Source organism: Chionomys nivalis, chromosome 10 (genome assembly GCF_950005125.1).
Source record: "Chionomys nivalis chromosome 10, mChiNiv1.1, whole genome shotgun sequence".
NCBI lineage: Eukaryota > Metazoa > Chordata > Mammalia > Rodentia > Cricetidae > Chionomys > Chionomys nivalis.
This window is the reverse complement of record NC_080095.1, coordinates 15,665,448-15,693,418: the sequence shown is the minus strand read 5'-3', so window position 1 is coordinate 15,693,418 and position 27,971 is coordinate 15,665,448. Positions and strand designations below refer to the sequence as shown.

Below are 27,971 nucleotides of genomic sequence, written 5' to 3'. Positions count from 1 at the left end.
CAGCCTGCAGGCCTAGAATATTTGATAGACTTTTCTGTGAAGCAGGAATTTTGAAGGACTGTCCTAACATGTCTTGGCAGTCACGTTTTGAGTCCCATTTATACAATTTGGACAGCATATTGTCGGTAGTTGAGGCAAGGGCGATTTCCTTGCCCAGTGGCTAACTTTGTCACAAATGAAAGCAAACTCCATGTGGGGGGTTCTTCAGTGCCTACCAACGTTCTGTGAAGTAGAGAGGTCCTGCCAGGAGCAGACATGTCTCACTGTCATAAAAAGCCTTATGTTATTATTCTGTAGATCTCTGAAGTGTTTGAAGATACACAGATGTGTGTATCTAGAATATATCTCTATTTGACCTTGAAAGCATACCTAATATAACTATAAGTTTGATTGTTATAGATGACTAACTCCTAACTTGCATTTCTTTATTATCCTAAATAAATTATAATAGTACCTTTCAAGGACTAGAACTTTACATTTTGTTTGTTTGTTTGTTTTGTTTTGTTTTTCAAGACAGGGTTTCTTTGTGGCTTTGGAGACTACACTGGAACCAGCTCTTGTAGGCCAGGCTGGGCTCAAACTCACAGAGATCCGCCTACCTCTGCCTCCCTAGTGCTGGGATTAAAGGTGGCCACCACCGCCCAGCAGAACTTTACATTTTTAAACGAGCTGCATGAATACAATACTTTAAACAAGAGCAGAACTACACACACAGTATGGTCTAACAAAAATAACCTTAAATTTGTATCAATATGCAAAAATCCATACCAATGTAAAATATTTGAGATTAATACTTATTTTTTAGTGTAAAAGTAGATTCAGTAATCTACCCTTATATCCTATCATTCCTATATCTCCTCTTTTTTATCTTTTCAGAAAGAGATTCCTTAATTTCACCTCCTTTCCTTAGTTTCCTTCCTGACCATGACCATTAACAACTTGCAACCAACCCCCCTAATTGTTGATAAGCATCCATAATCCACTGAACAGCCAGAAACCTCTTGGGAATGTAGGCATTGTGTTCTTAAAATTACTTCCTGTTGTCTGGGGGTAACAGCATCTTTAGGAGACCCTGGGGAAATTGAGGTGATCGTCAAGTCCTGGGAGAGAGAGCTGTCGTCCAGTCTTGGTGTGATGGGAACATGTAGGGTTTATCTGAAGTCCTGACTGCACCATCTCAGCTAACTGCCTTGAAACTCTCCCGAGCAGTTTGTAGTCCAAAGCTGATCTCTGGGTGATGTTTGTCAGCTTAGTGGCATCTGCAGGACCCCATCATCTTCTTGAAGACCTCAAAGGTCGCTGCCAGGATTGGTCACGGTTCCCTGCAGGAAACTTTTTTTTTTTTTTTTTTTGGTTTTTCGAGACAGGGTTTCTCTGTGGTTTTGGAGCCTGTCCTGGAACTAGCTCAGGCTGGTCTCGAACTCACAGAGATCCGCCTGCCTCTGCCTCCCAAGTGCTGGGATTAAAGGCGTGCGCCACCACCGCCCGGCTCTGCAGGAAACTTTTAAATGTCATATGCAGCAGACTTCTGAGAGGCTAAAGGACCTCAGTCTGTAAATACATCCAGGGCACACAAACTTAGTTCCTAGTTACCTGTTTCATATTCAAGCCAGAAATCATGTAGATGAATTCCAGATGGTTTCCAGACTGAGAAGTGCCGTCTCCATTAGCTGATGGCCCTGGAATTCACCAGGCTCATGTATGCAGGGCTCTTTACTTGCCTCTGCTGGCTTTAAAGGCCTACACCACTAGGACAGGCTTGTCTGTTTCGTGTGTGCATGCATATTCCTGCCATGGCACGCACAGGAAGGTTAGAGAACGACCCGTGGGAGTCCACTACCTAGGTCCTGGGAATTGGACTTCGGTCATCAGACTTGGTGGAAGTTCTATTGTTGAAAGGTTAGGAACATGGATTCTTTTGCTTGGTAGATGATAAATTTTGTTTGTTTGTTTGTTTGTTTAAAGGAAATAAGAAAAAGCCTGCCTAATGGTATTTCATATCTGCCTCTGGAGTGCTGGGATTAAAGGCGTGTGCTACCACCGGATGGCAGTGTTTCATATTCATCCTAGGAGGATGGTTGTCCAGTTGCTATGCTATGACCAGAATAGGCAAATACATGGCCGGCAGAGGGCGAGGCCAAAGCTCCCTGGCTTCCTCTGTCTCTTGTTGCCTTAGTATGGCTGGGATTGTGCTGGTGTTTTCAGCAGTTGGTGGTAGTTATGGAGATGCTTCCCTTAGTGGTGAGGATGATTTGCATTCTACCCTCCCAGCTCCACTTCTGGCCCCTCACCTGCCTGCCCTCCAACACACATGTACCCTCATGTGGAAGACGGCCCATGCAGTTAGGCTGGCTGGTCTACATAGAAAGCGGAGTGGATCAGAAAAGGAGGCATGTGTATTCCCAGTCCGCTGGAGGTACTCTCACAGAAAAGTGGCATGCAGATTTTCCAGCTTGTACTGTGACACTCAGTGTATAATCTGTGCAGAGGGCTAAAGGAGAAATAAATGGCAGGTCTTGTTTACATGTACCCAGAGAAAGTTCTGTGAGTGAGCTGGAGCTGGAAGCCCACATGTGCCCAGGTCTCTCCAGAGGCTGCAGTATGCAAACATCTCTTTTGATCAGGTGATGATGGCCCTGTCCAATCACCTGAATGCCGTGGAGTCAGAGAAACAGAAACTACGTGCTCAGGTTCGTCGTCTGTGCCAGGAGAACCAGTGGCTGCGGGATGAACTGGCCAACACACAGCAAAAGTTACAGAAGAGTGAGCAGTCTGTGGCTCAGCTGGAGGAAGAAAAGAAACACCTGGAGTTTATGAACCAGCTGAAGAAATACGACGATGACATCTCTCCCTCGGTGAGTGGCTCTTGCTCTGCTGCAGGAAGTGCCAATAGACAATCTAAAAGCAGGTCTTGTCCAGGTGTGGTGGCTCATGCCTGTAATGGCAGCACTTTGGAGGCACAGGCAAGGTCAAGGCTAGCTTTGTCTCTGTAGTGTGCACCATTTCAGACAGAACTATAAGACAAGACCCTGTCTGGAAGAAAGCAGTAATAAGAGCGAGTCTTTGCACTTTACTCGGGAGTTTGCTGCCAGCTCTGCTCACAGATGGGTTTAGTTGCTGATGTTTGTGCTCAGGTCTGCTGACTCAGCTTTCCAGTTGATGCATCTGGGCTTCTGGGCTTTGTTTCCTTTGGCTTGTTTTTCACTGAGTGGGGTTTGTTTAGTAGCACTCTGGCTTAGCTGAGTAGGTGTCTGTGTTTTTTGGGGATGGAGATGGAACTGGAGCTTTGCACGTGATAAACAAATGCTTTTCCACTGAGCTGTGGCCCCGGTTCTTGCCCCCATCTGACCATCCTGACCATCTTTCATTTGAACAGTCCTCAATTGTTTGCTTTTCATGGTTGGTGTCTTTGGAGAATGCATTATGCGTCTCTGTGGGGATGCTCTAGAAGGGAGACTCGCTTACCAGTTTATCCCTCCAGAGGCAGTGCTGTCACCCTCATCCCTATGTTGTCGCTGTTCTCGTGCACTGTGAAGACAATGTAAAACTGGCAGGCTTTAGCTCCTCTCGGGAGCCCTAGTGTAGTCCACTGTAGACATGGGGCCAGGACTCCTCCCCTCTATTGCTCTGGGAGCTATAGGTGCACCGTTTTTTCCTGCTTAGCAAACAGGAAACATCTTTGATTTCCAGCAAGTCTTCCCTTGTCTGCTGGAATTTGATCTGAAAACAGTAGAGGGATCTAAGTCCAGAAACGCAGTCAGGCTCCGTGATGTCACACCACGGCCTGTAGTCGAGTTTCCTCAGTTTTAGTCCAGCAAACCCTGCCTTGCTCCTTTTGTTTCCTTTTTTCCTCTTGGGGTGGGGGTTACCTCAAGCAGGCCTTGACAGGGTAGGCGAGTTTAGCAAAGTTACTGCTCTTTACTAAACTGGTGGATAAACCAGGCTACAGATGATCATACATTTAATTCTGAAAAAACTGGCTAGCTTATCTGGTCTAGTAAATAAGAGGAAATGTTATGTTAAGGATTCCCAGGCAGTGTGGGTTCTGTGGAGTGAAGGATGCTCTGGGTCTCTTGTAGGAGGACAAAGACTCTGATTCTGCCAAAGAGCCATTGGACGATCTCTTCCCCAATGACGAGGACGACCCAGGACAAGGAAGTAAGTTGCATGTGTGTGGCCATGCCACTGAACATGTTGCACGTGTGCTGCTTTCTCTCTGGGGACATTCATGTCACAGTTTGGCGGAGCCTGTACTTAGCCTGTGGGATTACACAGACCAGGCTGGCCTCAAATTCACGGAGCTCTGCCTGCCTTTGCCTCCTGAGTGCTGGGGTTAAAGGTGTGTGCCACCAGGCCTGGCCCCTGGTAGGTTTTTTTTTTTTTTTTTTAAGATTAAAAACCTTTATTTTCTGTGTCTAAGTGTTCCATTTGCACGTCTATATATGCACTGTGTGGTAGCCGCAGAGGCCAGAAGAGGGTGGCAGAGCCCCTAGAAATGGAATTACAGCTGGTTGTGAGCTGCCCTGTGGGCGCTGGGAACCAAACCCTAATCCACTGAGGAGCAGTAAGTGCTTGCTCTTAAATGACTGAGCCATTTCTCTAGCCCCAGAGCTCAGACTTCCGTCTCCTCCTCCTCAATGCTGGAATTGTAGGCATGTGCTACCTCTCCTGGGAGACTGCCTGTTTCCCCAAACTCTAAAGCAGATAGTGTGTGTTGGGATATTAGTCTAGAGGCCAGACCACAGTGGACAGAGCTGTGAGTCTTTGCAAGGTTCCAGAAGTCAGAGCCGCCTACTTTTCCTTCAGTTTCTCACCTGGAGCAATCAGTCTGCAGGCTGTTGTCTTCTGGCTTGCTCAGGGATTACCCAGGAAGTCTGAGTTAGAGTGTGCGCTAACTTGGAACTAGGATGTGGGGTGACGTGTGACCTGCTGTGTCCTAACCACTCTGCCATGCACCTTCTCTATGCAGTCCAGCAGCAACACAGCAGCGCTGCAGCTGCCGCCCAGCAGGGGGGCTATGAGATCCCAGCACGGCTGCGCACGCTTCACAACCTGGTGATCCAGTATGCGTCACAGGGACGTTATGAGGTGGCGGTGCCCCTCTGCAAGCAGGCCCTGGAGGACCTGGAGAAGACTTCGGGCCATGACCACCCCGATGTGGCCACCATGCTCAACATCCTGGCCCTGGTGTACAGGCTAGTCCTTGGCTTACTGCACTAGACTTTCTGAGAGGCAGCTTTGAACCAGCCTGCTTTTTGCAGTGTTTCATAAACGTCTATGAAACAGCTTTCCAGCCTTCCCATCCACTTCAGACAGCCAGAAGTTAATTTAGACTGTTCAGCCAGCTCGGTGATTGGGGTCTCATGGGACCAGAGAAGGTGCTGCCTATAGCCACTGGGCCACCTACTTCCATAGTAGCCACTTACGCCTTTCTACACTGACCAATGTATCCATTTTTGACTTCTTTTAAAAATCTACTTTATGTGTACATGTGTTTTGCCAGCTTGTGTATGTGCACCATGTGTGTGCAGTACCCCTGGAGGTCAGAAGAGGCCCCCAGGTCTCCTGGAACTGGGTTACAGATGGTTGTGAATTACCATGTGGGTGCTGGGACCAAACCTGGGTCCTCCTCAAGAACAAGTGCTCTTGACCTCTGAGCTGTCTTTCCAGGACATTTTCCATTAGGACAATCTCCCAAAATGGGTTCTCATTTAAACCTTTGCCAGTTCTTTGTTTGTTTCTTTATTTTGAGACAGGGTTTCTCTGTAGCTTTGGAGCCTGTCCTGGAACTAGTTCTTGTAGACCAGGCTGGCCTCGAACTCACAGAGATCCGCCTGCCTCTGCCTCCCGAGTGCTGGGATTAAAGGCATGTGCCACCACTTTCTGGCCCTTTGCCAGTTCTTAATATACTTTGTGCAACTGCTTTTTAGAGGAGCGTTGTCCCTTTTAGTGGAACACTGTTCCTTTTAGTGGAGCACTGTCCCTTTTAGAGGAGTGGTGGCCCTTTTTGCACCTGGGCAATGCTTCCCTGTGGGTAGTGTTGGTCATTTCGTCCTTCTTGTTAGTATTGTCAGATTTTGTTTCAATATATATTTCTTTGAGTTTACACACACATACACATACATACATTTACTTGGTTTTTCAAGACAGGGTTTCTCTATGTATCAGCTCTGGCTGTCCTGGAACTAGCTCTGTAGATCAGGTTGGCATTGAACACACAGAGATTCGTCTTCCTCTGCCTCCCGAGTGCTGGGATTACAGTGTGTGCTACCACCGCCTGGCCATAAAATTTTCACTTTTAATCTGAACTTCCTGGTAGGCTTCAGTGTCACTGTGCTTGGTTGGTCCCTGAGCTCCTGACTGAGCAGGTTTAGGACAGGTATGGGTCTCTACCAACTTGTGACTTCGGTTGACTGCTGCTGGCAGAAATCCCACTCTGTCTGATCCACACATAGGCTCTGCCCACTGCTCTGCGCTGCCTCCTTAGGTCAGCACTGCAGGGAGTTTCAAAATTGCATTCAGGCTCCGGGCTAGAGAGATGGCTCTGTGGTTAAGAGCACTGACTGCTCTTCCAGAGGACCTGGGTTCAATTCAATTCCCAGCACCCACATGACTGCTCACAACTGTTTGTAACTCCAGTTCCAGGGGATCTGACAGCCTCACACAGACAAACATGCAGGCAAAACACCGATGCACATAAAATAAAGATAAATTATTTAAAAAAAAAAAAGATTCAGGCTGGCTTGTGGTAGAGAAAATGCTTAGCCTGCCTGAACACTGGGGGTTCAGTCCTCAGTGTCAGCAGATGATTGGCTAGTGACCTCCAGCTGAACACTGACATGTGTTTTGGTTTAGGGATCAGAACAAGTACAAAGATGCAGCCAATCTCCTGAACGACGCCCTGGCTATCCGTGAGAAAACCCTGGGCAGAGACCACCCCGCGGTGTGTATGCTTGCTTCTTCCAGCCATTTACACTTGGTTTTCCCCAATACATTTTTGTCCAGCTCATGCCAATGTCGAGGTCAACGGGGAGGGTCTGAGAGCCACCTTGTCCCAGATGGCACCAGTAGGGCCTGCTCAGGTAGTGACATGCTCGTACACTCGGTCACTTCTGATTTGTAAGGTCACCTCCTCAGATCACTGGCTCACTTCACTTTGATCCAAAATCAAATCGCATGTCCTTTTCTAGATTTGTTCCCAAGAATTGATGTTGTTCTTTTTATAGAGTGGTGAGATTTGCACAGAGGTCTGTTTTGGTTGGCTTTGCTGCTTCAAGAACAATTGAAAAATCAAGATCATGTTGCTTTGTTTCATTTCAGTGATCTGTTTTGTAGCAAATCCCTCTGATGTGATGAGTGTGTCATGTGCATGTGGGGGCATCTGGGACTCCCCTTCCTGTGGCATCTCTTACAGCAGCTTGTTGTGCCCTCTGTCTTGGCAGGTGGCCGCGACTCTGAACAACCTTGCCGTACTGTATGGTAAACGAGGGAAGTACAAAGAGGCCGAGCCACTCTGTAAACGAGCCTTGGAGATTAGAGAGAAGGTATGGGGCAGCAGAATTGTTTTCTGGGGAGGTGGTCATTCCACAGTGTGAGAACTGAGCACTGTGCTGTGTTGTTATGTTCACTTACTTACAGTGACTCACGTTGAAAGACAGAAGCCTGCCACGTGGGATTGTGTTAAGGGTGGCAGCTTCCTGCTGTTGAACAGGGTCCAAGTGGCAGGTGGGCAGTGCAGCATCTCTCCATTTCAGTGGTGGTATGCACTTGTCATTAAAGAAATTTCAGTTTAAAAATAAGTTTATAGCTGGGCAGTGGTGGAACACGCCTGTAATCTCAGCACTTGAGAGGCAGAGGCAGGTGGATCTGTGAATTCGAGGCCAGCCTGGTTTAAAAGCGAGTTCTAGGACTGCCAGGAGAGCTGCCGTGCAGAAAAACCCTGTCTCACAAAAACAAAACAAAAAGCAAGAACCAACCAAAGAAAAAAGAATAGGTTTACTTTATGATCAGGTGTATGCCTTTGATTTCAGCACTTAGGAGGCAGAGGCAGGTGGATCTCTATGAGTTTAAGGCCAGCCTGATCTACATAGTTAGATAGTCAGGACTACACAGAGACTCTGTCTCTAAAACAAACAAACAAGAATAAGTTTACTGGGGCTGGAGAAATGGCTCAGTGGTTAAGAGCACTGGCTACTCTTACAGAAGACTCAAGTTCAATTCCCAGCACCCACGTGGTGGTTCACAGCTGTCTGTAAGTAACTCCAGTTCTGGGGGATCCAAAATTTTCTTCTGAATTCATTGGGCACCAAGTGTGCATCTAGTGCACAGACATACATGCAGGCAAACACTCTTACACATACATAAATCTTAAACGACTCTTTGTATTTCACTACACGTCCTCTCAGCACGGCGAGTGGTTAGCAGGGCAAGCAGGTCTCCTGAGGCGCAGACCGGCACCAGCACACCCACACTTTCTCCACACATTGTACATTAAACACCTGTCGTGTCTGAAGGGTGTAGAAGAGATGGGGCCTTGTCTCCTGTGACAAACACACAAGTCCAGGCCACAGTGGGGAATTTGTTTGCCACAGGTCCCCAGGGTGGACGGAAAACTAGACAGGATGATGGTCTGGGGGACTGAATGTCACAGTTCAACTTGGTGTTTTTTTTTTCCTTTTAAGATTTATTTATTTTTATTCTGTGTGTATGAGTGTTTTGTGTGCTTGGTGTCAACAGAGGTTGGAAGAGGGTTTTAGATCCCTTGAAACTGGACTTAATGGACAGTTATCAGCTGCCATGTGGATGCTGGGAATTGAACCTAGCTCCTCTGGAAGAGCAGCTGGTGCTTCTAATCACTGGACCATCTCTCCAGCCCCAGCTTGGTGTTTCTTGAAGTTGTTTACCAGTGATACTAGGAAGTGATCATTTAATTTTGAACCATATGGCAAGGATTATCAAACATATAGATGATATTTTAATTTTATTAGATGTATTCACTTTATGTGTGTATATTTTGTCTTCATGTATGGCTGTGTGCCACATGCATGTATAGTACCCTCAGACATCAGAAGATGACAGTGGATCCCTTGGAACTGAAGTTACAGATGGTTGTGAACCACATGTGGATGCCAGAGAATAGAACCCAGGTCCTCTGCAAGAGCATCAAGTGCTCTTAACCACTGAGCCCTCTCTCTGGCCCACATAGGTAGTATTTTATTGTTCAGTTACTTGCACACTTACTAAATGAAAGTGTCGGATTTGTGCGGGCTGGGGTCAGAAGCAGGTCAGCACAAGAGGGGTCAAGAGTTAGAAGACCTGGAAGGTGACCTGCCAATTCAGCAGGTATTTGGCACATGACCGTGGTCTGAATTCTTTATTAAGTTCAGAAGCCCAATGCTGGTCTAGAGACTAGTAAAGTTCTGTTTCAAAAACAGCAAAATCCTGTTTCAAAGGTGGGGGTCATTGAAGAAAGAAAGATAACAAATTTATTAAAGTGCCTCGTGTAGAAATTGTTGCTAGGCAGAAGCACAGTCCCTTGACTGCTTGAGCCCAGGATGTATCTGTCCCCTGTAGAACAGAGCTGCAGGAGAGGAGGGGACAGGACTCCTCCAGCCGGGGCTTGGTGTTGAGTCAGCTTCACAGTTTTGGAGGAGGGAGGGTAGGGCATGTGGAAAGGGATTATTGGTCATGTGTAGGAGCAGGGCCCAGTGCTAAGAAGACCAGTTCTTGACCAGTTTTGTTAGTTTGTTTTTCTGAGACAGGATCTTTCTGTGTAGCCCTGGCTGTCCTGGAACTCACTCTGTAGATCAGGCTGGCCCAGAACTCAGAGAGATCCTCCTGCCCCTCTGCCTCCCCAGTGCTGAGACTAAAGGCGTGCGCCACCACCTCCAGTAACTTGACCAGGGTTTGGAGAGAAATAAACAAGAATTTGTTCTTCGCTTGCATCAGGCACCGTTTCTAGGAAGATGCCGAGGTGGGAAAGACACAGAGCCCTTGCCCAGCTGAGTTTGTATTCTAGGGGAAGAATCAGGCAAAGAAAGGATTAGCAGGAGGATTTTTGGCAGTGAGACTTGCCAAAAAAGAACAGCAGGAATGTTTATGAGGCAGCCAGAGGAGGCTGGGAAGACTTCTTGGCATTAGATGTAGGGATGCCCTCACTGAGGTCCTGGGTGATGATTCCATATTAAAGGACTGACTGGAGGAAGGCACACAACTGGACTGGAGCATTTCATGCATCTAAGCTTCCTTAGCTCTATGGTGACACCTGCCATGAAGCAAAGCGGCTAAGGAGTATGGAAGCTTAGACCTTCCTAGCACCCGAGATGCTGAGGCTGGACTGACAAGAGTTTACAACTAGCCTGGGTTAGATAGTGAATTCTAGGCTAGCCTGTGAGGACCCCCCTCCCCCAAGCCCAGCCCAAACAAAAACAAACAGAGCCAGGTATGGTGGCTCAGGCCTGTCATCCCAGCACTTGGTGGGTAGAGGCAGGAGAATCTGAAGTTCTTGGGCATCCCTGGCTGCTTAGTGAATCAAGGCCAGCATGTGTTTTCCCATCTGAAAATAAAGGAGCTAATGACGTGAGTGCTCACCCTTCCCTTCCCTCTGGCTGAGGTCAGACTCCAACTGCTCTTTTGTGAGTGGTGTGAGTCCTGTGAGGGTTTCCAGCCTGCATGTGGAGCACGTAAGCTACGCTCTAGAAGGGCCCTCTGCAGGAGGGCAGACAGTGGAATGGATGGTGTTTCTAATTCACTGTTCTTCACCCCAGGTTCTAGGAAAAGATCACCCGGATGTGGCCAAGCAGTTAAACAACTTGGCCTTGCTGTGCCAGAACCAGGGCAAGTATGAGGAGGTGGAGTATTACTACCAGAGGGCCCTGGAGATCTACCAGACAAAGCTAGGGCCCGACGACCCAAATGTGGCCAAGACGAAGAATAACCTGGTATGTTCCAGATGGGCCGTGAGTCCTCTGCAGATAAAAATCCAGCGTGTTTCTGTGAAGGCACTGAGTGCTGTGTTTTATTTGAAGGCCTCCTGTTACCTGAAACAAGGGAAGTTTAAACAAGCAGAAACGCTGTACAAGGAGATTCTCACCCGTGCACACGAACGGGAGTTTGGTTCTGTGGATGGTAAGAAGTATTCTAAGCAAATGTATTGATTGTATGTATTAAAAAAAGTGGTTTCCAACTTGAAATTGGCAATGATGCCCTAGTCCCCACAGCATGCTCACCCTACCCTTTTAAAGATTTTATTATTTTATATTGTCGTAGTTACTTTTCTATTGCTGTAAGGGACACCATGACCAAGTCAGTTTATAAAAGAAAGCATTTAATTGGGAGTTTGCTTGTAATTTTTTTACTCAGTGAATGAACGCTAGGGAGGGGTCCTGACTGCAGTGTGCCCGGGTGCTGTCCGCAGCCCAGTGAAGCCACCTCCTCTCATGGCCTTTCATAGTGCGCTTCTACAGAGCCTGTGCTTGCTTCAGACATGGCTCTGCCAGCAACTCCAGAATCTTTGCTTAGAGCCATCATCTTGTCTAGTTTTCCGTCCACCCTGGAGACCTGTGGCAAACAAATTCCCCACTGTGGCCTGGACTTGTGTGTTTGTCACAGGAGACAAGGCCCCATTTCTTCTACACCCTTCAGACACGACAGGTGTTTAGTGTACAATGTGTGGAGAAAGTGTGGGTGTGCTGGTGCCGGTCTGCGCCTCAGGAGACAGGGGTGGTCCTGCTTGCCCTGCTAACCCTTGCCGTGCTGGGAGGACGTGCAGTGAAATATGTATTTTATAGAATTGAAATTGCTGAGTCAGGGCCTGGAGAGATGACTCAGTAGTTAAGGGCACTGGCTGCTCTTTCAGAGGTCCTGAGTTCAGTTCCCAGCACCTGCATGGCAGCTCACAACTGCCAGTGATGGGGTCAGACGCTCTCTTCTGGAGTGCAGATGTGCATGTAGACAGAACACCATACACATAAATATACAAATAAATCTTAAATTGCTGAGTCTAAAACATTTTTTGTGTTTATTTTCTTGACAAAATCTCACATGAAACATTGAGCTAGAATTTTGAGTGTGTGGGAAAGTTCACAGGGTGATCCAGAGGGAATTTCTGTTAATTATCGCATGCACACACGTGGTTTTCTTTCACTTAAGTATTTGTTATTTATTTTAAAAAATTATTTTTATGTGTATGGATGTTACAGAGTCTCGTCTGACATCCTCAATGTGAGACATAGCTGTTGTCTTCCAGTACCCTGGGTAGGGTTTTCCTGTCAGAATTAGGCCAGGGAGAGGATGAGTGGTTAGGTGCTCGCCATGTTCCGATCCCCAGGCATGGAGATGCCAGGCAGGTATGGTAGCCTCAGAAGAGGAAACAGAATCTCTGGTGCAAGCTGGCCAGAGACAAGCTATGTTAGTGAGTTCTGGGCTTGTTGAGAGGCCCTGGCTCATTGAGTATATCAGAAAGAGGGATAGGAAGACTCCAGGCACCAATGTGGCGCCTCCACGTGCATATTCAACATGTGCATGCTTACTCCCACATATGTCTGACATGTATACACATATGAAAAAAGAAAAATTCCTGAGAATGCTCATATAAGCAACAAGATAAAACCTTGCAGTCACTGGCAGCCTTAGAAGTCATCTGCTCAGTGGTTACTTTGTAGCCTTGACTTTCTTGGAACTCTTTTGTAGACCAGGCTATCCTGGAACTCAACCTTCTGCCTGCCTGTTTCCCAAGTGCTGGGATTAAAGGTGTGCACCATCACATCTGGCTCCAGTTTTCTTATTCTTCACCTTATACAGTCCTGTGTTTTCTTCCCTAGATGAGAACAAGCCCATCTGGATGCACGCCGAGGAGAGAGAAGAGTGCAAAGTAAGGCTGTGCACTGTGAGGGCTCTGATTGGATGGACTGCAGTCAGTCTGCATTCATCCTAATTCTCTGTTGCAATTAGGGGAAGCAGAAGGACGGGGCGTCTTTTGGAGAGTACGGTGGCTGGTACAAAGCCTGCAAAGTGGATAGGTAAGTCTGCCCGCCAAATCCAGACACACGGTCCCCTATTTCCTCAAAGCCTGGCCATCGAGCTGTGAGATGCTCAGCAGGTAGAGGGGCTTGCCATAAGAGCCATAGCCCGAGTGTGCGTCTAGGAGCTGACATGAACACAAGCTTGTCCTCTGACCTCCACATGAGGCTTATGCTCGTGTGTGCCTACACACATGTATTACATATGCTAATAATAATGCCTCTAATCCTAGTACGTGAGAGGCAGATGCAGAAGGATCTTTGTGAGTCTGAGGTTAATATAGTTAGTTTATAGTTATATAGTTAATATAGGGAGTTTATAGTTATATAGTTAATATAGGGAGTTTAGCCAGGGCTGTATAGTGAGTCCCTGCTTAAAAAAAAAAGGCAAAAAAATAACTTAAAAACCTGTTTTTGCCGGGCGGTGGTGGCGCACGCCTTTAATCCCAGCACTTGGGAGGCAGACGCAGGCGGATCTCTGTGAGTTCGAGACCAGCCTGGTCTACAAGAGCTAGTTCCAGGACAGGCTCCAAAACCACAGAGAAACCCTGTCTCGAAAAAGCAAAAAAAAAAAACCTGTTTTTGTCATAAGATCATTCACATTTACCTCCACACCCATTCACTGCAGCAGTACGGGTGCTGCCATCAGCATTCTTTATCACAAATGTCTAGCTGCAGGAGCAGGGGACACTTACTGAGGAGCCTTCAGCAACTCTGTAGCACTTGGCACGTGGGCCTGGAAGCCAGTCCTTAGCCAACCTTCTGTCTGCACAGGGTGATGTGCACTGCAGTAAGTGTAGGGCCCTCTAGACTGTGCTCCTGTACCCATACCTGCTGCTGACGGCTGTAGTCTTAGCTTCTTTCCTATCAGCTACATGAGGACACGTGTCTGACCCAGTTTGTCATAGTCTTCCTTTGGGTCCCCATTGCACTCGCTGCAGTATGTGAAATTCATCTTTCCTTCTCTTACGTGCACCTGACTGAGGGACACGCAGGATGCTGTCTCTATTTCTGTATGAAATGCCTGTCATTAGCAAGAGGGAAGTACCTCAAGATACAGATCTGTACCAAAGCGGGTCTGCCTTATTTCTAACTTTGCATTTTATTTTGTGAGGAGGTCTTGACCTTAAGCTCTTGCTCTTCCTGTCTCAGCTTTCTGAGTGCTAGGATTACACAGGTACATCATCATACTGGCCTATTTCTGACCTTGTGTAGATACACGTGTGTACAGGTGCACTTGCACGTGTATGTGTGTGTGGAGGCCAGAGCAACATTGACGTTTAGATCTTTTATTGCTCTCTGTGTAAGTTTTTGAGACAGGGTCTCTCCCTGAACCTGAATCCTGTGTTTTGACTAGACTGGCTGGCCACAGAGTGATACCCACCTGTCTCCACTCCTCCAGTGTGTGGTTATAGGCATATGCCTCCATGCTTGGCTCTTATGTAAACACTGGGGATCCAAACTCAGGCCCTCATGCTTGCGTTGTAGTTGACCCACTGAGCATCTTCACAGCCCCATACTTCCAACTTTTAGCAACACTTCTCTGTCTATTATGGCCACACTTCCGTCCTGTCTCCAGCCCTTGTTTCCTTTACAGTGTCTGCCATAGCTGTCAGGTCAGGAGCTCTGGTGAGGCACGAGATAGCCCAGCACAGACCAAGTTTTGCCTGCAGGGGAATCTGCTGACTACTGGGTAGACTAGCTACATGTTTCTGTGGCCATGCCAGGAGTTTGTGAGTGGCCAGTCTCTGGAAGAATGCTGTAGGGGTTTCTGTAGAGAGCTGTAGGGGCCAGCAGCACTGGGCATCAGGCTGCTTGAATGGCAAACGTCTTTCAGAAGGCTGTAGCACTGTCCTTAGTGTCCTGTTCCAGAGCAAAGTGTGATCCAAACCACTGCCTGGCTGTACCTCTAGAGCTGGTGAGTTGCTACAGGCCCACAGAACACACAGGTCAGACATGCTGTTGACGGTGGCTGTCCTGGGACCCACACGTAGTGGGGCTGTGTTTGTGCTTTCTTGTAGCCCTACTGTCACGACCACTCTGAAAAACCTTGGAGCACTTTACCGACGGCAGGGGAAATTTGAAGCTGCTGAAACATTGGAAGAAGCTGCCATGAGGTCACGTAAACAGGTGTGCCTGTCACTTCTGCAGACTACTCTGTTGGAACTGTGATAGCTTTTTATGTGGCTGTTATTGAAAGCTTGATTCCGGCTTAGACTTTGTGAGAGCACTTGTCACAGTCACAGGACTGTGGACTTGATCCCAGGCACTTCAGGAAAATAGTCTGTCTGTCAATCATCTATCTATCATCTATCTATCTATCTATCTATCTATCTATCTATCTATCTATCTATCTATCATCATCATCATCTATCTATCCATCTATCATCTATCTATCCAGCCATCATCTATCCATCCATCATCCATCCATCCATCCATCCATCCATCCATCCATCCATCCATCCATCCATCATCTATCTATCCATCATCTATCTATCTATCTATCCATCCATCATCTATCTATCCATCTATTATCTATCTCTCATCTATCTACTATCTATTGTCTGTCTGTCTGTCTGTCTGTCTGTCTATCGATCGTCTGTCTGTGTATTTATTTTGAAGACAGGATTTTATTTTGTAACCTGACTGTTCATGCCTATACACACACAAATAAAAAATTTCAAATGTAAAATAATCTGGGTCTGGGGTCTGAGTCTGGTGGCTCAAACCTTTAATCCCAGGATTTTGGTGGTAGAAGCCGGAGGATCTCTGTGAGTTTATGGACACCCTGTTTTAAGTAGTGAGTTCCAGTCCAGTCAAGGCTACATAGAGAGATCCTGTCTCAAACACAAAACAAAACAAAACAAAATGGACCCCGAAAGAAATGACACAAACAACAAAAGAGCATGGGTTTGCTGGGCGTGGCGATCATGTACCTTCAGTCCCAGCACAGCCTGGGTAGAGAGACCCTGTCGCGCGACCAAGCATGGGTGTGGCCTTTTCATGTACTTGTATCATGTTTTGATTGCACGCTCCTCATCACCCTCTCATATTTAGCAACAATTTTATTTATTTATCTAAATTTTATTTATCTAAAATTTCAAAGGGCCCAGACGTGGTGGTCTGTAATCTGAGTTCTCAGAAGGCTGCGGTAGAACAGGTGAACATTTGAGACCAACCTGGTGTTATAGGAGACCTTGTGTCAAAAACTAAAAACATATATGGAAAGGAAAGAAAGGACAGAATGCAGAATGGTGCTCTCCTTTTTTTTTTTTTTTGGTTTTCCGAGACAGGGTTTCTCTGTGGCTTTGGAGCCTGTCCTGGAACTAGCTCTTGTAGACCAGGCTGGTCTCGAACTCACAGAGATCCGCCTGCCTCTGCCTCCCAAGTGCTGGGATTAAAGACGTGCGCCACCACTGCCCAGCTGGTGCTCTCCTTGTATTCACAGCTGAGTGAAGTACTGTGTTGTGGGCTGGCGGACAAGCAGAGCCCTTGGTGCTGCCCCTGTGGTTCTGGGTGTAGGTCAGGCACTCTGTGGCTTGTGTCATCAGCTGTGGGACTCTCTCCCTAGAGCACGGTCTGCATCCAGGCCTTGCTCTAGATTGCAGGCTGGGTTTTAGCAAGAGGAGCCACAGGGGTCATAAAGGTCCTGAGGAAGGACGTGTAAATGCTCTCCTGAGGACACTTCCTGCCAGGCAGCCACGGAAGCTTGGAACAGGATAGGTTCTCGAAGGAGCATAGTGGCACACATAGCAGGGAGAGATGTGGAGGATGTGTTTGGGTTAATTATTGCTATCTGAGACGGACTGTCTGGTTTCCTAGACTGTCTCAAACTCTAGCAGAGGTCAGCCCTGAGCCTCTGGTCTTCTTGCCCGTCCCTCCCTCCCAAGTGCTGAGATTGTGGGTGTGCCCATTGGGGCTGGTGTGTGTGGTATTGGTGATGGACCCAGTGTGCATGCTGGCGATCATTTCGTTAGCTGCATTTCCAGCCCAGACATTCTAGTGTGTCCATCATTACCTGGAACTCAGTATTTGCATACAGCACTTGTTTCGTTTTAAATCTAGGCCCTATGTAGCCAGGCTGCCCCTCCTATCATCCTCCTATCACTGCTGAGGTTACGGGTGTGCCATTGCACTAGCTTGCTTACACGGAGTACAGTTTGCACACCTGTGTGTATGCTCCTGAGTTTTGGCGATATATAACTCACACCCCTCCCTATGACCCTAGAAAGCCTAAATCCTGTCCCCAGGAACAACTGATCTGAGTTTGCCTTGGTGACTTAAGAATTGATATCTGTGGGGCCAGTTTGATAATGAGAGCTTGCTATGCAAGCCTGCCAGCCTGAGTTCTGTTCCCCATAAACCTGCATGAGGGTGGCAGGAGAGAACCGACCGACTCACTGATACCCGTTGACCTCTTCCACATGGCTTTGTGTCAGGCATGTCCCCAGTAATAGCAGCAGTAAGTAGACAAAAGAATTGGACTTTTTGTCCCAAGTCTGAGAAGTCTTGTGAGATGTAAGTGCTAATGGGTCGCACCGTTCTCCCCGCTGGCTCACAGGGTCTTGACACTGTTCACAAACAGAGAGTGGCTGAAGTGCTGAATGACCCTGAGAATATGGAGAAGCGGAGGAGCAGGGAGAGTCTCAACGTGGACGTGGTCAAGTACGAGAGTGGCCCTGATGGAGGGGAGGAAGTGAGTATGAGCGTAGAGTGGAATGGGGTAAGTACAGCACACAGCTGGCCGCACTCGGGAACTCCGACCTGCCCCCAGCAGCACTTGCTGGCTGTTCTGTCTCACGCTAGACCCTCCACTTTTCGCAAATTAAGCATCAGGGAAGCTTTCTGTAAGTTTCTAACTTCTGCTAATCCTGAAGCTGTGTTGCTGGCAGTGGTTTCCTTCAGGAGTCCATGAAAGCTGACTGGCCTCTTGTAGCGCATGTGTGCATGCTGATTGCGCATCCTGGCTGTAAACCTAGCCCATAGTCTGACTTCCTGTAACCTAGGGATGGGTCTGGCTGACAACTAACTAGCTTTCCTAACCCACCCATTTCCTTGCTAACTCAGTGCTCCTGACTTCACTGAGGAAGCCGCCCTGGGGCTGCTAGAGAGCCTTGAAGGGAGATGCTGTGCAGTGGGAGCTGCTTTTCAGAGAGCAGCTCAGCAACAGCCGTAGGTGCTGTTCTCCACTCGGCCTCAGTGGTCCTAAGCGTCATATCCACTTGACAGGTGTCCCAGCTTTGGCTTAGAACCCCTGCTTGGGTTTGAAACAAGCAGCTATGTGAGGGCTGTGTGGATCTGCTCCCCCAGCCCTCCTCGGGACATCCTTACCACTGCTTTCTGCCTTCAAGTGGGTTTATGTAATTTGGGGGAGGACGTGGATGGTGGGCTGCTGTCTTTGGACCTTTCCTCAGGGAGAGTGTAAGCGAATTCAGCTCGCCAGGGATGTCATTGACATCCTGAAGTTGCACTGGGTAGTGTGGTTAGTTGTCATTGTGTGGTTTTGTCACATTGTAGCTGGGGACTTCCTCACAGTCTGTCCTTCTCCTTGGAATGACTGACTCTTTAAACAGTTTGGGAGGAGCCAGTACCTTGATTCTACATCATGTACAAATATTAGTAGCTAGAGTTCAGGAGGAACATTTTTTCTCTCTGTGTAGCAGCTTTCTTGTTTTAGATTCTTCTGTGCCAAGACAGCCAGTCAGCATCCACTCTGCTATTGAGTCTTGTTGGGCAGTGGTCCCAAACTGCAGCAGAGGCCTGGGGATGCCTGTCAGTGCCTGTCCTGTCAGAGCTGTGTACTGTGCTCTTACTGTTGGTTCCAGTTCCTGCATGCTTTGTCCAGAGGGCTTGTCCTGCTTGGTGGCTAGTGGCTTGCTTACAGATTTTAATGCTCTTGAGTGATGTTCTGGGGGAGCTCTCTATTGAGACAGTATTTCTAGGTCTGTATGTATGTGAGTCCTATGTCAGTGACATTGTCAACAGCCCAGAGTCCACATCTGCATTGAGGACACACGGGAAAGAAGTGGTGATGCTTTTTCCCTGCAGGGGAGGGCACTTGGGACTTTTCCCCACCAGGCTATGGTAGAGCAATGCTTCTCTCAGAGCGGACTTTCCTTCCTCATGCTCCTGTCCCCGCCGTGTGTGTGTGTGTGTGTGTGTGTGTGTGTGTGTGTGTGATACATGGCATACACAAGTGTACACTGGGATTGAACTCAGGGCTTCATGCATGTTAGGCAAATGTTCTGTCACTGAGCTCTGTCCATAGCCTTGTTTATTTTGAATTTTAGTATATAGTCCAAGTTGTCCTTGAATTTGGAATCCTCAGCCTTCTGGGATTAATATACTCAATATATGTCCACAATATGCTCATTTTAAAATCATACTTCGTTTCATTTTTTTTTTTTATTTTTATGCTACTGGGTATTGACTGTAGGCCCCGTATGCTAGGTAAGTCCCTTCCGCTGAGCTGTATCATATGCTATCCCATCGTCATATTTCTTATGTAGCCCTGACTGGCCTGAAACTTGCTATATAGACCAGGTTGGCCTTGATCTCAGAGATCTGCCTGCCTCTGTCTCCCAAGTGCTGGAATTAAAGCTTGGGCCACCCCCACCTGGCTAAAATTGTAGGTTTTAAAAGATTGCAGTGCTCTTTAAAATACTGAACTGCTCCATCCTCGGTTCCCTCAGGCAGTTACATCAGCCACAGTGTGCTCCCAGGAACACGATGGTGATTGAGCCACAGGAAGCTGTTCCTCAGCATTTAGAAGTAGCTTTTAAAGCAGGATAACATTTGTCAAATCAAGATTTGCTGGGCATTAACCATGGCTCTGCAGGAGCTGGCCCATGTGCTGGCAGAGGAGGAGAGCTAGGCATGAAGACACGGAGGGTTCTTAGGCCAATTTAAGCCAGGCTCTTGACCCTGCAGGAGACCTGTCTGGGAGTACAGGTCTTCCTCACCAGCGTGTGTCATGGTGATGGTGATGGCACTTCACGAAAACGGGGCTCCCTCAGGCTTACTGAGGTATGAGCTGTGGCTCTGTCAGATAGTGCCATAGCAGGTCATCTCTAGTAGGGTGCATTTTCGAGAAAGTAGGCATTTTGTGGTCACATACCCTTTTCTAGGTAGAAGTAAGTTTCCTTATTTTAGCCTCTATCTGGGATTCCGTGTCTGTCGTCATGGGCACTCGGTTCCAGCTGACATGGAGCAGCACTGGGCTGCCTTTTGTAAAGTCATCCTGCTGACGTCGTCCTGATGGTCACAGGTCTCCGTGGACCCTGAGCTTCTAAGGACAGCTTGCTGCCCCTTTTTCCTGGGCTCCTAAGAAGGAGCCTCTTGCCCATCTCCTCTTATTTCACATTGCTCTTGTGACGAGATTTCTACAGTGCGCACGCGTGCGTGCGTGTGTGCATGTTTGTGTGTGTGTGCGCGTGCGCACGAGAAAGAGCGCGAGAGCCTGAGTACATGCACAGGCCCGCTGCTCAGTTCTGAAGATTAAACCATCACATGGAAGGAAGGGCTCTATGACTGAGCTGTATCCTGCCAGTGTTACTGTTTTGTTTGAGACAGGGTGCTACTATGTGACCTAGACTGGTCTCAGACTCCTGCTCTTCATATGTTAGCATCCCAGCCATGGGGATCATAGACCTGTACCACAGTGCCTGACTTCTAGACGTTGGTTTGTTTGTTTTTGCTTTTTTCTTGAGACAGGTTTCTATGTGTAGCCCTGGCCATCCTGGAACTCACTCTGTAGACCAGGCTGACCTCGAACTCACAGAGATCCGCCTGCCTCTGCCTCCCTAGTGCTGGGATTACAGGTGTGTGCCGTCACTGCCTGTTCTCTACATGTTGTTTGTTTGCTTTTGAGATAGGGTCTCTCTAGGTAGCCCTGGCTGTCCTGGAACTCAATATGTGGTAAATTAGACTGGCTTCGAACTCACAGATTCACGTGTGTCTGCCTCCCGAGTGCTGGGATTAAAGGTGTGCGCCACCTGTTTTGTTGGTGTTTGAGAAAAGGTTTTACAGTGTAGCCCTGGTTGGCTGGAACTCAGAGATCTGCCTGCCTCTGACTCCTGAACTCTGGAATTAAAGACATGTGCCACCAGGCTTGACTTTCACAAGTTTTAATTACTAAATTCTTATTTAAGGTTATTAGGAAATGAAGTAACTGTTAATTCAGAGTAGATATTTATGAAAAGCTATGCTAAGGAGGCAACTAGAATATATTAAAAGAAGTTAGAGAAGTGCCCTCTCTACAGTTCTACTGCACAGAGGTAATACTAAAGTCAGCGGCTTCAGTAACTTATCCGAGAGCTTGCAAATCGCTCAGTGGGTAAAGACACTTGCCACTCAAGTGACCTGAATTTAATCCTCAGGACTAACATGGTGGAGAAGTTATCCTCTGAACTCCATACATGCACTTTACGTGTGAGTGTACGCATACACATACACACACACAATAAGTGTGATCTTAAAAAGGGTTTATGCAATACGAATGTCTTGTAGTTGCATAGAGTGTCAGAATAGAGTGGTCCTCCGAGCCCTGAGCTATGCTCAGGGCTATCTGTCTGCTTGAGTTTTACCCAGCCTAGACGTGCCTGCCACTTCAGCGAACAGGTGGAGTGGCTGAGAAAGAGTTCACTGTCGTTCATTTGAACCCAGGGAGGTGGCCAGCATCTTGTGATGGGGTGCAGACCACGAGGGCAGGAGGATCGTGCTGTGTGGGGAACATGTAACATTTAGCATCCTTCTCAGGACAGACAGTGGGAACTGATGTTTTCTTGTCCTCTGGCATTCATGAGGCATTGGTAACAAGTTTTATTTTTCCATTTTAAAGATGAGAAAGATGAAGCTCGGGCTGGTTAAATGAGTTGCTCAGCGTCCCATGGTGAGTCCGAGCGGGCGGGCCAGGCCCGGCTGTCTGTGCACCTTTTGAGATTTTGGCAGACCCAGGAGGCAGTTTTTATTTGGATCATCAACTTCATGTTTCAAATGTGCTGTCAACTTTTAAAGTCACTGGGTCTTAAAGTTTTCGAGATGTCTAGGGTGTTAGTGTTTTTAAGAGACTGAAATTCACCAGACTGCGGGGAGCTCGTGACGTTTAGAGAAAGCTGCAAGACAGGAGAAGTTTCAATGGTGTCTTCCACATTTGGCCTTTCCTGTCCTTCCCCACCAAATCTCCCTCATGTCCAATAACTTGTGAAACTCTCCATAGGAAGTACCGAGGAGCTTTCTAACAGTGCCAGTCTGCGCCTTCACTCTCGACAGTTACCAGAAAGCTAGTCTGTGATCCCTCACACGCCCTGGGCCCAGCACCTGCTGTGCCAGCCTGGTAGAGCAGGGAGTGCCCGGGCCACTGAGCTTCATGCTGCTGAGATCTGTGACCTAGAAATACTGTAGAGCAGGCTTGGGCACCGGTGGGGCCTGCTGCACCGTGCTCCTCCCGCCTCACCTGCTTCTCTCTTTCTGTCTGACAGGCCTAGCCGCCCGCCCGGTGCCTCCCGCACTGCTCCTGCATGACGGGCAGCGCCTCTTCCAGCCCCTCCAGTGCTGCCCGCTGTGTCTAGCAGCCCCTAGGAGCTTGTCAGCCGCACCTCTGGGACTGGCCATTCCTTTCGGTGCTGCTGTCCTTTTGGGGTCTTGATTTCTGGATACATGTAGCTTTGCCAGATATGTACTTAGAGATATCAGCTGTGTTAATAAACCCATTTACTGTGTAACACGCAAGTTTAACAGTTAAGAGAGAGTAGTTGTCCACCCATGACAGGTGTTAATGTCACCCGGGTATTACAGTGGCATGATAGTGACCTGTGCAGTCACTGAGCTGTAGGAGCAAGGCATGTGCTGCACGTCCCTGTCACACTTACAGACCTGGCCAGTGCCCTGCACAGGCCTCCCCAGGACACACTGAAGTAGATTGCTCTGTAGTCTTGGTGTGGAATTTTGGCATTTCTGCTTCTCTCTACTAATCTTAAAGTGCTCTGTGATGTGTGTATTTGTGTCTTTCTAACTTCTAATAAACTCACTCCAACTGACCTGTGTCTTGCGTCTGTCTGCTCTGTACCTTCTCAGTCTTCTGGGACGCAGTGCTGCGTGGTGAGATTCCCTGAGGGGGGCTCTGGGATAGACGCTGCTCTGTGCAGGGCCCACTCTGCACGGACTTCATGTCCAGGCTCTGCCAAGCATCTCTGTAGTGTCTGCTTGGTTATGGGTACAGCTGCTTGCTCTTTCACTTCCCACAGGTAGCCCAGGGCTTTAGGGTTTGTATAAAAATGAGCATCCAATTAAACAACTTGCAGCTACATTTAGATTTGACATTTACAATTTGCTGCGTAGGTGAGTCTGTTAGGAGGACACTGTCTTCCTTCATGATGTGTGCAGCCTGGCCGTCTTCCTGCCGGGTGCACACATGTTCATGCATCATGGAGTTATACTTGGCAGACAGTCCTGGAAGATGCCTTAGTTCTCTTGACCTGTACTGTCCTTTGTCCTAAGATGGCAGTGGGCTCACGCTCCTTTGGGAATGTGGCTGCTTCTGCTGGGACTCCTCATTTTCAAAGGATTCTGATCATGGGTGTTTTCAATGGGTTCATGGTTCATGCACATGGCAGTCTGTTGGCTTCTACAGGACTCACACGCCAGTCAGTGCCTGGCAGCAGTTGGGGTCATTGGGCTGAGCATGGGTAAGGGGGGGACACCCACAGCTTCACACTTGTTCACATGTTTTTCAGGATGGCACTGGATCTTTAAAGCGCAGTGGCTCCTTTAGCAAACTCCGGGCTTCCATTAGACGGAGCAGTGAGAAGCTGGTTAGGAAGCTGAAGGGAGGAAGTGCACGGGACAGTGAGCCAAGGAACCCTGGGTAACTATCTCCTCAGCGCCCTCTTCCTGCCAGCATGCGGCACTGCGCCATAGTCGCAGAGCAGACTTCCTGGGTCTCAGGATGGTGTGTGTGCTCTGCCTACTACTTTCCAGGGCAGGTTGAGAAGCAGCTGGGAAGCTGGCCTTAGGATTCAAAGGGAGCTGGTGGAGCACCTCGATTCTGTTCAGAGAAAGCCTCTTTGGTGACAAGTGAGCCAGGCATAGTGGTTCATGCCTGTAATTTAGCATTTGAGAGGCCATCATAGGGGACAGTGAGACTCCAAAAGTGAAAACAGATTCGGGTTAAAGGCTTGCCAGCAGGCCTGTCAACCCTCAGGACCCGTACAGTAGGAGAGAACTGACTCCAAGTTGTCTTCTGGCCTCCACACGGATGTGTGTGTACACACATACATATACATACAACTAAAAAGAAAACCAGTCTGGGAAAACAGCTAGGTGAGTAAAGTGCTTGCTGCTCAAGCCTGAGGACCTGAGTTCGGATCCCCAGCATCCACGCAAAGGGGGGGGGGCATGGTGCTGTGTGTGTAACCCTCACACTGGGGTAGGCAGAGAAAATTGGACCCGGGAGGTGTCCTGGCCAACCAGTCACCAAAATGGCCTGCTCCAGGTTCAAAGACTGTCTCAGATAAGCTGGGGAGTGACAGGAAGACACCTGAAGGTGATCTGGGGACCCCACACACGCATACAAAGGAGAGAACACCCACACTGATGTGCGTGCACAGCTGCTGAGTCGGCAGGTAGTCCACAGTATCATTTCTTCCCGATGGGCATTGGCTTTACTCCTCAAACGTGCCTTCTGCATTAACTCGGGTAGGGATTCTGGGGAAAGAGTGGTTTTTGATGATGCTTGAGTTCTGCAGCTTTTCTAACCTCCGGGCTTCCCTGGTGGAAGGAAAGGCATGGATATCACAGGACTTCAGCTGGTGCTGTCCACGTTGTCAAGGGGATTTGCCAGAAGGCGGCTCACAGGGGACTCTGGGACTCTGCTGCTCTATGACAAGCTACCCGTGCCTTGTCTCTGTGGTGCCTGCTGCCCCTCACGTGGGGACATTCTCTGGAGCCTTGTCAGCATTTTCTGCACCCCAGACTTCAGGATGGCACCGCCGAGCGGAAATGCTGATTTAGGGGTGCAGTTTCAAGGCTGTCAGTTGGGACCCTCAGGCTCCGCACTCTGAACTAGGGGTTTGGACAACACGTTGGGAATTGAAGTTGTTTTCCCGCTGCTCTGCTGGCTTTGTGCCTTCTGAAAGTGCCCACTTTCATTCTCGGTGCCATTAGGTTAGGGTCCGATTCCACTCCCCATGCCCTCAGCTGGGCGCTGGGCTGTGCTGGGTGCTTGTGTTACATTTTTGGCCAGTGTCCTCCAGAGTCTGTTTGGGTTCATAGTGGATTCTGGGAGACAGGTGGGCCTGAGCCGGGAGCACACATTGGTTCTTATTAGTGGTTGTATGCTGGCCATCTGCGCCTGGAGAGGCTCCAAGGCGTTCATGCCATTGTGAACACCTGGAAGATCCATTGTCTGGACCTGGAAGTCTGTGGGGCAGACAACTTTGTGCTGGCCTCTGCCTGTGAGGGGACCCATGCTAGCTGCTTCTGGGATGAAGAGCTCTGATTAGCCCAGGCTTCTAGATGTCTGTAGGGTCAGCAAGGCAGTATCTGTCGTGTGAAGCATTTTTTCAAGCATTGAGAGGGAGTCCGGTGGCTGCTAGGCTGCTTCTCTTAGACTGGCCAGAATACTACGGGTAGAATCCAGGGTCACATTTATGCAGGGCAAATGCCCCACTCTTGAGCTTGTATGTGAGGGGCGTAGCAAAGAAACTGCTGACTTGATGGCTACATTCTTAGGGGGGAAGGTTTCTATTGTGAACGAGAGAGAAAATACCAAGAGGCATCTGGGAGAACCCAGAGCAGGGAGAAATGAAAATGGGCTGGACATGGCCAGGGCCAGGGCATCGGGAGAGGAGAGAGTAGTGGAGATAGTGAGGCCGAGAGAGGGCTCCATGGTGGACAGATCATGCATGTTGTAAGGAGGATGGGTAGCTGGGCAGACTAGCCAGCAGCCTAGCGCCGACTGTGACATGTGGAGTGTCTTGTGGTTCTGAGGGAGCCTGGATGCCGGCATGGGCTTTGATAAGCTCATAGGCACCACACAGGTAGTCCTATGTCCCTGAGCCAGAGGTAAGGGAAATGACTCCTTTTGGCAGATGGGAACCAGTTTCTCAAGTTCCTGAAGAATGCTGGCTTTTATCTAGTGACCAGAAATCCTCCTGTAGTCCAGCTCAAGCTCCTTCCTAGATATATGGACTACCTGAGACCTAACAGAGCTGGCTAACCTTTTATTTTAATTTTGAGCCAGGTAAGCTTTGAATTTGTGATTCTCCTTTGCCAGCCACCTGAATAGCTGGGATTGCTGGTCTGCACCCCAAACCTGTCCTGAGTAACGGTTCTGTTCCTCTGACTGAAACTCTTAGTGTGCAAAGTCAGTTCCGGAATGCCCTGCTCAAGAGGGAGTGCTTGGGAGTTTCCTCTTTTTCATCTTCCTATGGCTTACCGTGCTAACAGCCAGCAGCATGTATGGCCACACCTCACAGAGAGGGGTGGTTTAATGCTGTGGCCCCTTAGCAGCCAGGCATGCTGTGAGGTACAAGTCCACATTCCGTACTGATGTTTCTCAGTGACTTGGGTTTTGTGCTATATGACATGTGAAACGGAGGTGTCTCCCGTTAGCTCCAGCGCCCATGCTTGCCTGCGCTGGGACACTTAGAGCCTAGTAGTTTCTAGGGGATCAGAGACAGGCTGTATAGGGGCCACTTTGGTGCCATTATCTTAGGAGGAAAGAGAGACAGACTGGTGTAGCTTTCTTTGGAGAAGTTGGCCTTCACTGAGAGCAGCTGGGCTGGGTGTGGTCCCAAGGCTTTTGAACCCAGCACTCTGGAGTTCAAGGCCATCTTGCTGCACTTAGTGAGTTCCAGGCCTCAGTCCAAACCACAAAATTAATCCTATTTCACTACAGAGTATGATCCAGGACAGCCAGGGCTACACAGAGAAACCCTGTCTCAAAGAACCACAGAAACCAGACAGTGCAGCAGCCTGTCAGATCTCCAGCAGCATTTGATTGTGTGTGTGTGGAAACTGTGCTTTTTAGTTTGGTCCTCAAGCTTCTGCTCCAGTAGATTCGAACAGAGCTAGCTGTTTGCTGCGATCAGTGCATAGCATCTTTGACCCATAGGCTGTGTCCTGGTCTTCATCCTCGTTTTTGGAGGTCTTGTGAGCCCGGGCCTCAGTGCCAGCCTGTGTTTACTATGTCTGTCTCTGGCTTCTGTGTTTACTTGAGGTGTGTGTAGTCCACACTCAGGATCGTGGGGCTGTAGGTGTGCATCCCATGCCCAGCCTCAGGGTTCGATTGCTTTTCTTTAAAAAAGAGCTTTTTTGTTTGTTGTTTGCTTTGTTTTTTGAGACAGGGTCACTGTGTAGCCCAGGCTATCCTGGAACTCACTCTGTAGACCAGGCTGGTCTCAGACTCCAGAGATCCACCCGCTTTTGCCTCTGAGTGCTGGGATTAAAGGAATGCACCACACACCTGGCCTCTCAGTAGAAAAAAAGACTTTACAGTTTTTCTTGCTAATAGTTAAACTGCTTTTCCTATTAATTTACCAAAAATTATGGAATATGTTTATGCATCTGGACCTCACAGTGAGCCTAGAGTTTGTGCCTGTGGTAATGGGCCCTCTGAGAGCCCCAGACTCACCTGACAGGCAACAGACTTCCCGCCCTGGCTAGGCAGGCTCAGAAGGTAGCAGTATTTGCTGCATTAAGAAGAATTAATGCTGTAAAATATGCAGAGAAATGCTGGAATTTCCCCTGGGCACTAAATCTAGTTAAAGGACATGCATGTTCAGGCCAAGTGAGGGAAAGGCCCACTGTCCAGGTCCTGTGGTCCCCAGCATCCCCAAGAGCGAGATGGTCACTTTAGCGTGATCCTCCTTTGGTCAACAATGTGCTCATGTTTGTCCTTGCATATCCTGGTCCAGCAGCATGAAGCTTGTCAGTTCTCTGAATGCTCTTTCT

The 27,971-nt window shown here is 48.4% G+C and overlaps 1 protein-coding gene across 16 annotated transcripts in view; it reads left to right on the top strand.

Annotated features, from left to right (window-relative positions):
- Klc1 (kinesin light chain 1) overlaps positions 1-27,971 on the top strand; it is a 52,360-nt gene that overhangs the window by 17,846 nt on the left and 6,543 nt on the right. The window contains exons 3-16 of one of the 16 annotated variants that reach the window (XM_057782384.1): positions 2,625-2,855; positions 4,080-4,158; positions 4,970-5,195; positions 6,856-6,943; positions 7,443-7,544; positions 10,767-10,940; positions 11,028-11,127; positions 12,822-12,871; positions 12,952-13,019; positions 15,041-15,149; positions 17,581-17,715; positions 19,456-19,469; positions 21,859-21,909; positions 22,499-23,056. In XM_057782384.1, coding sequence (XP_057638367.1) covers positions 2,625-2,855; positions 4,080-4,158; positions 4,970-5,195; positions 6,856-6,943; positions 7,443-7,544; positions 10,767-10,940; positions 11,028-11,127; positions 12,822-12,871; positions 12,952-13,019; positions 15,041-15,149; positions 17,581-17,715; positions 19,456-19,469; positions 21,859-21,862 — 1,380 coding nt within the window. In that variant the 3' untranslated portion in view covers positions 21,863-21,909; positions 22,499-23,056. Of the gene's footprint in view, positions 1-2,624; positions 2,856-4,079; positions 4,159-4,969; positions 5,196-6,855; positions 6,944-7,442; positions 7,545-10,766; positions 10,941-11,027; positions 11,128-12,821; positions 12,872-12,951; positions 13,020-15,040; positions 15,150-17,580; positions 17,743-19,455; positions 19,470-21,858; positions 21,910-22,498; positions 23,057-23,752; positions 23,884-27,971 lie in introns of those variants that run through there. The other 15 variants (XM_057782385.1, XM_057782380.1, XM_057782382.1 and 12 more) reach the window with 15 other exon arrangements.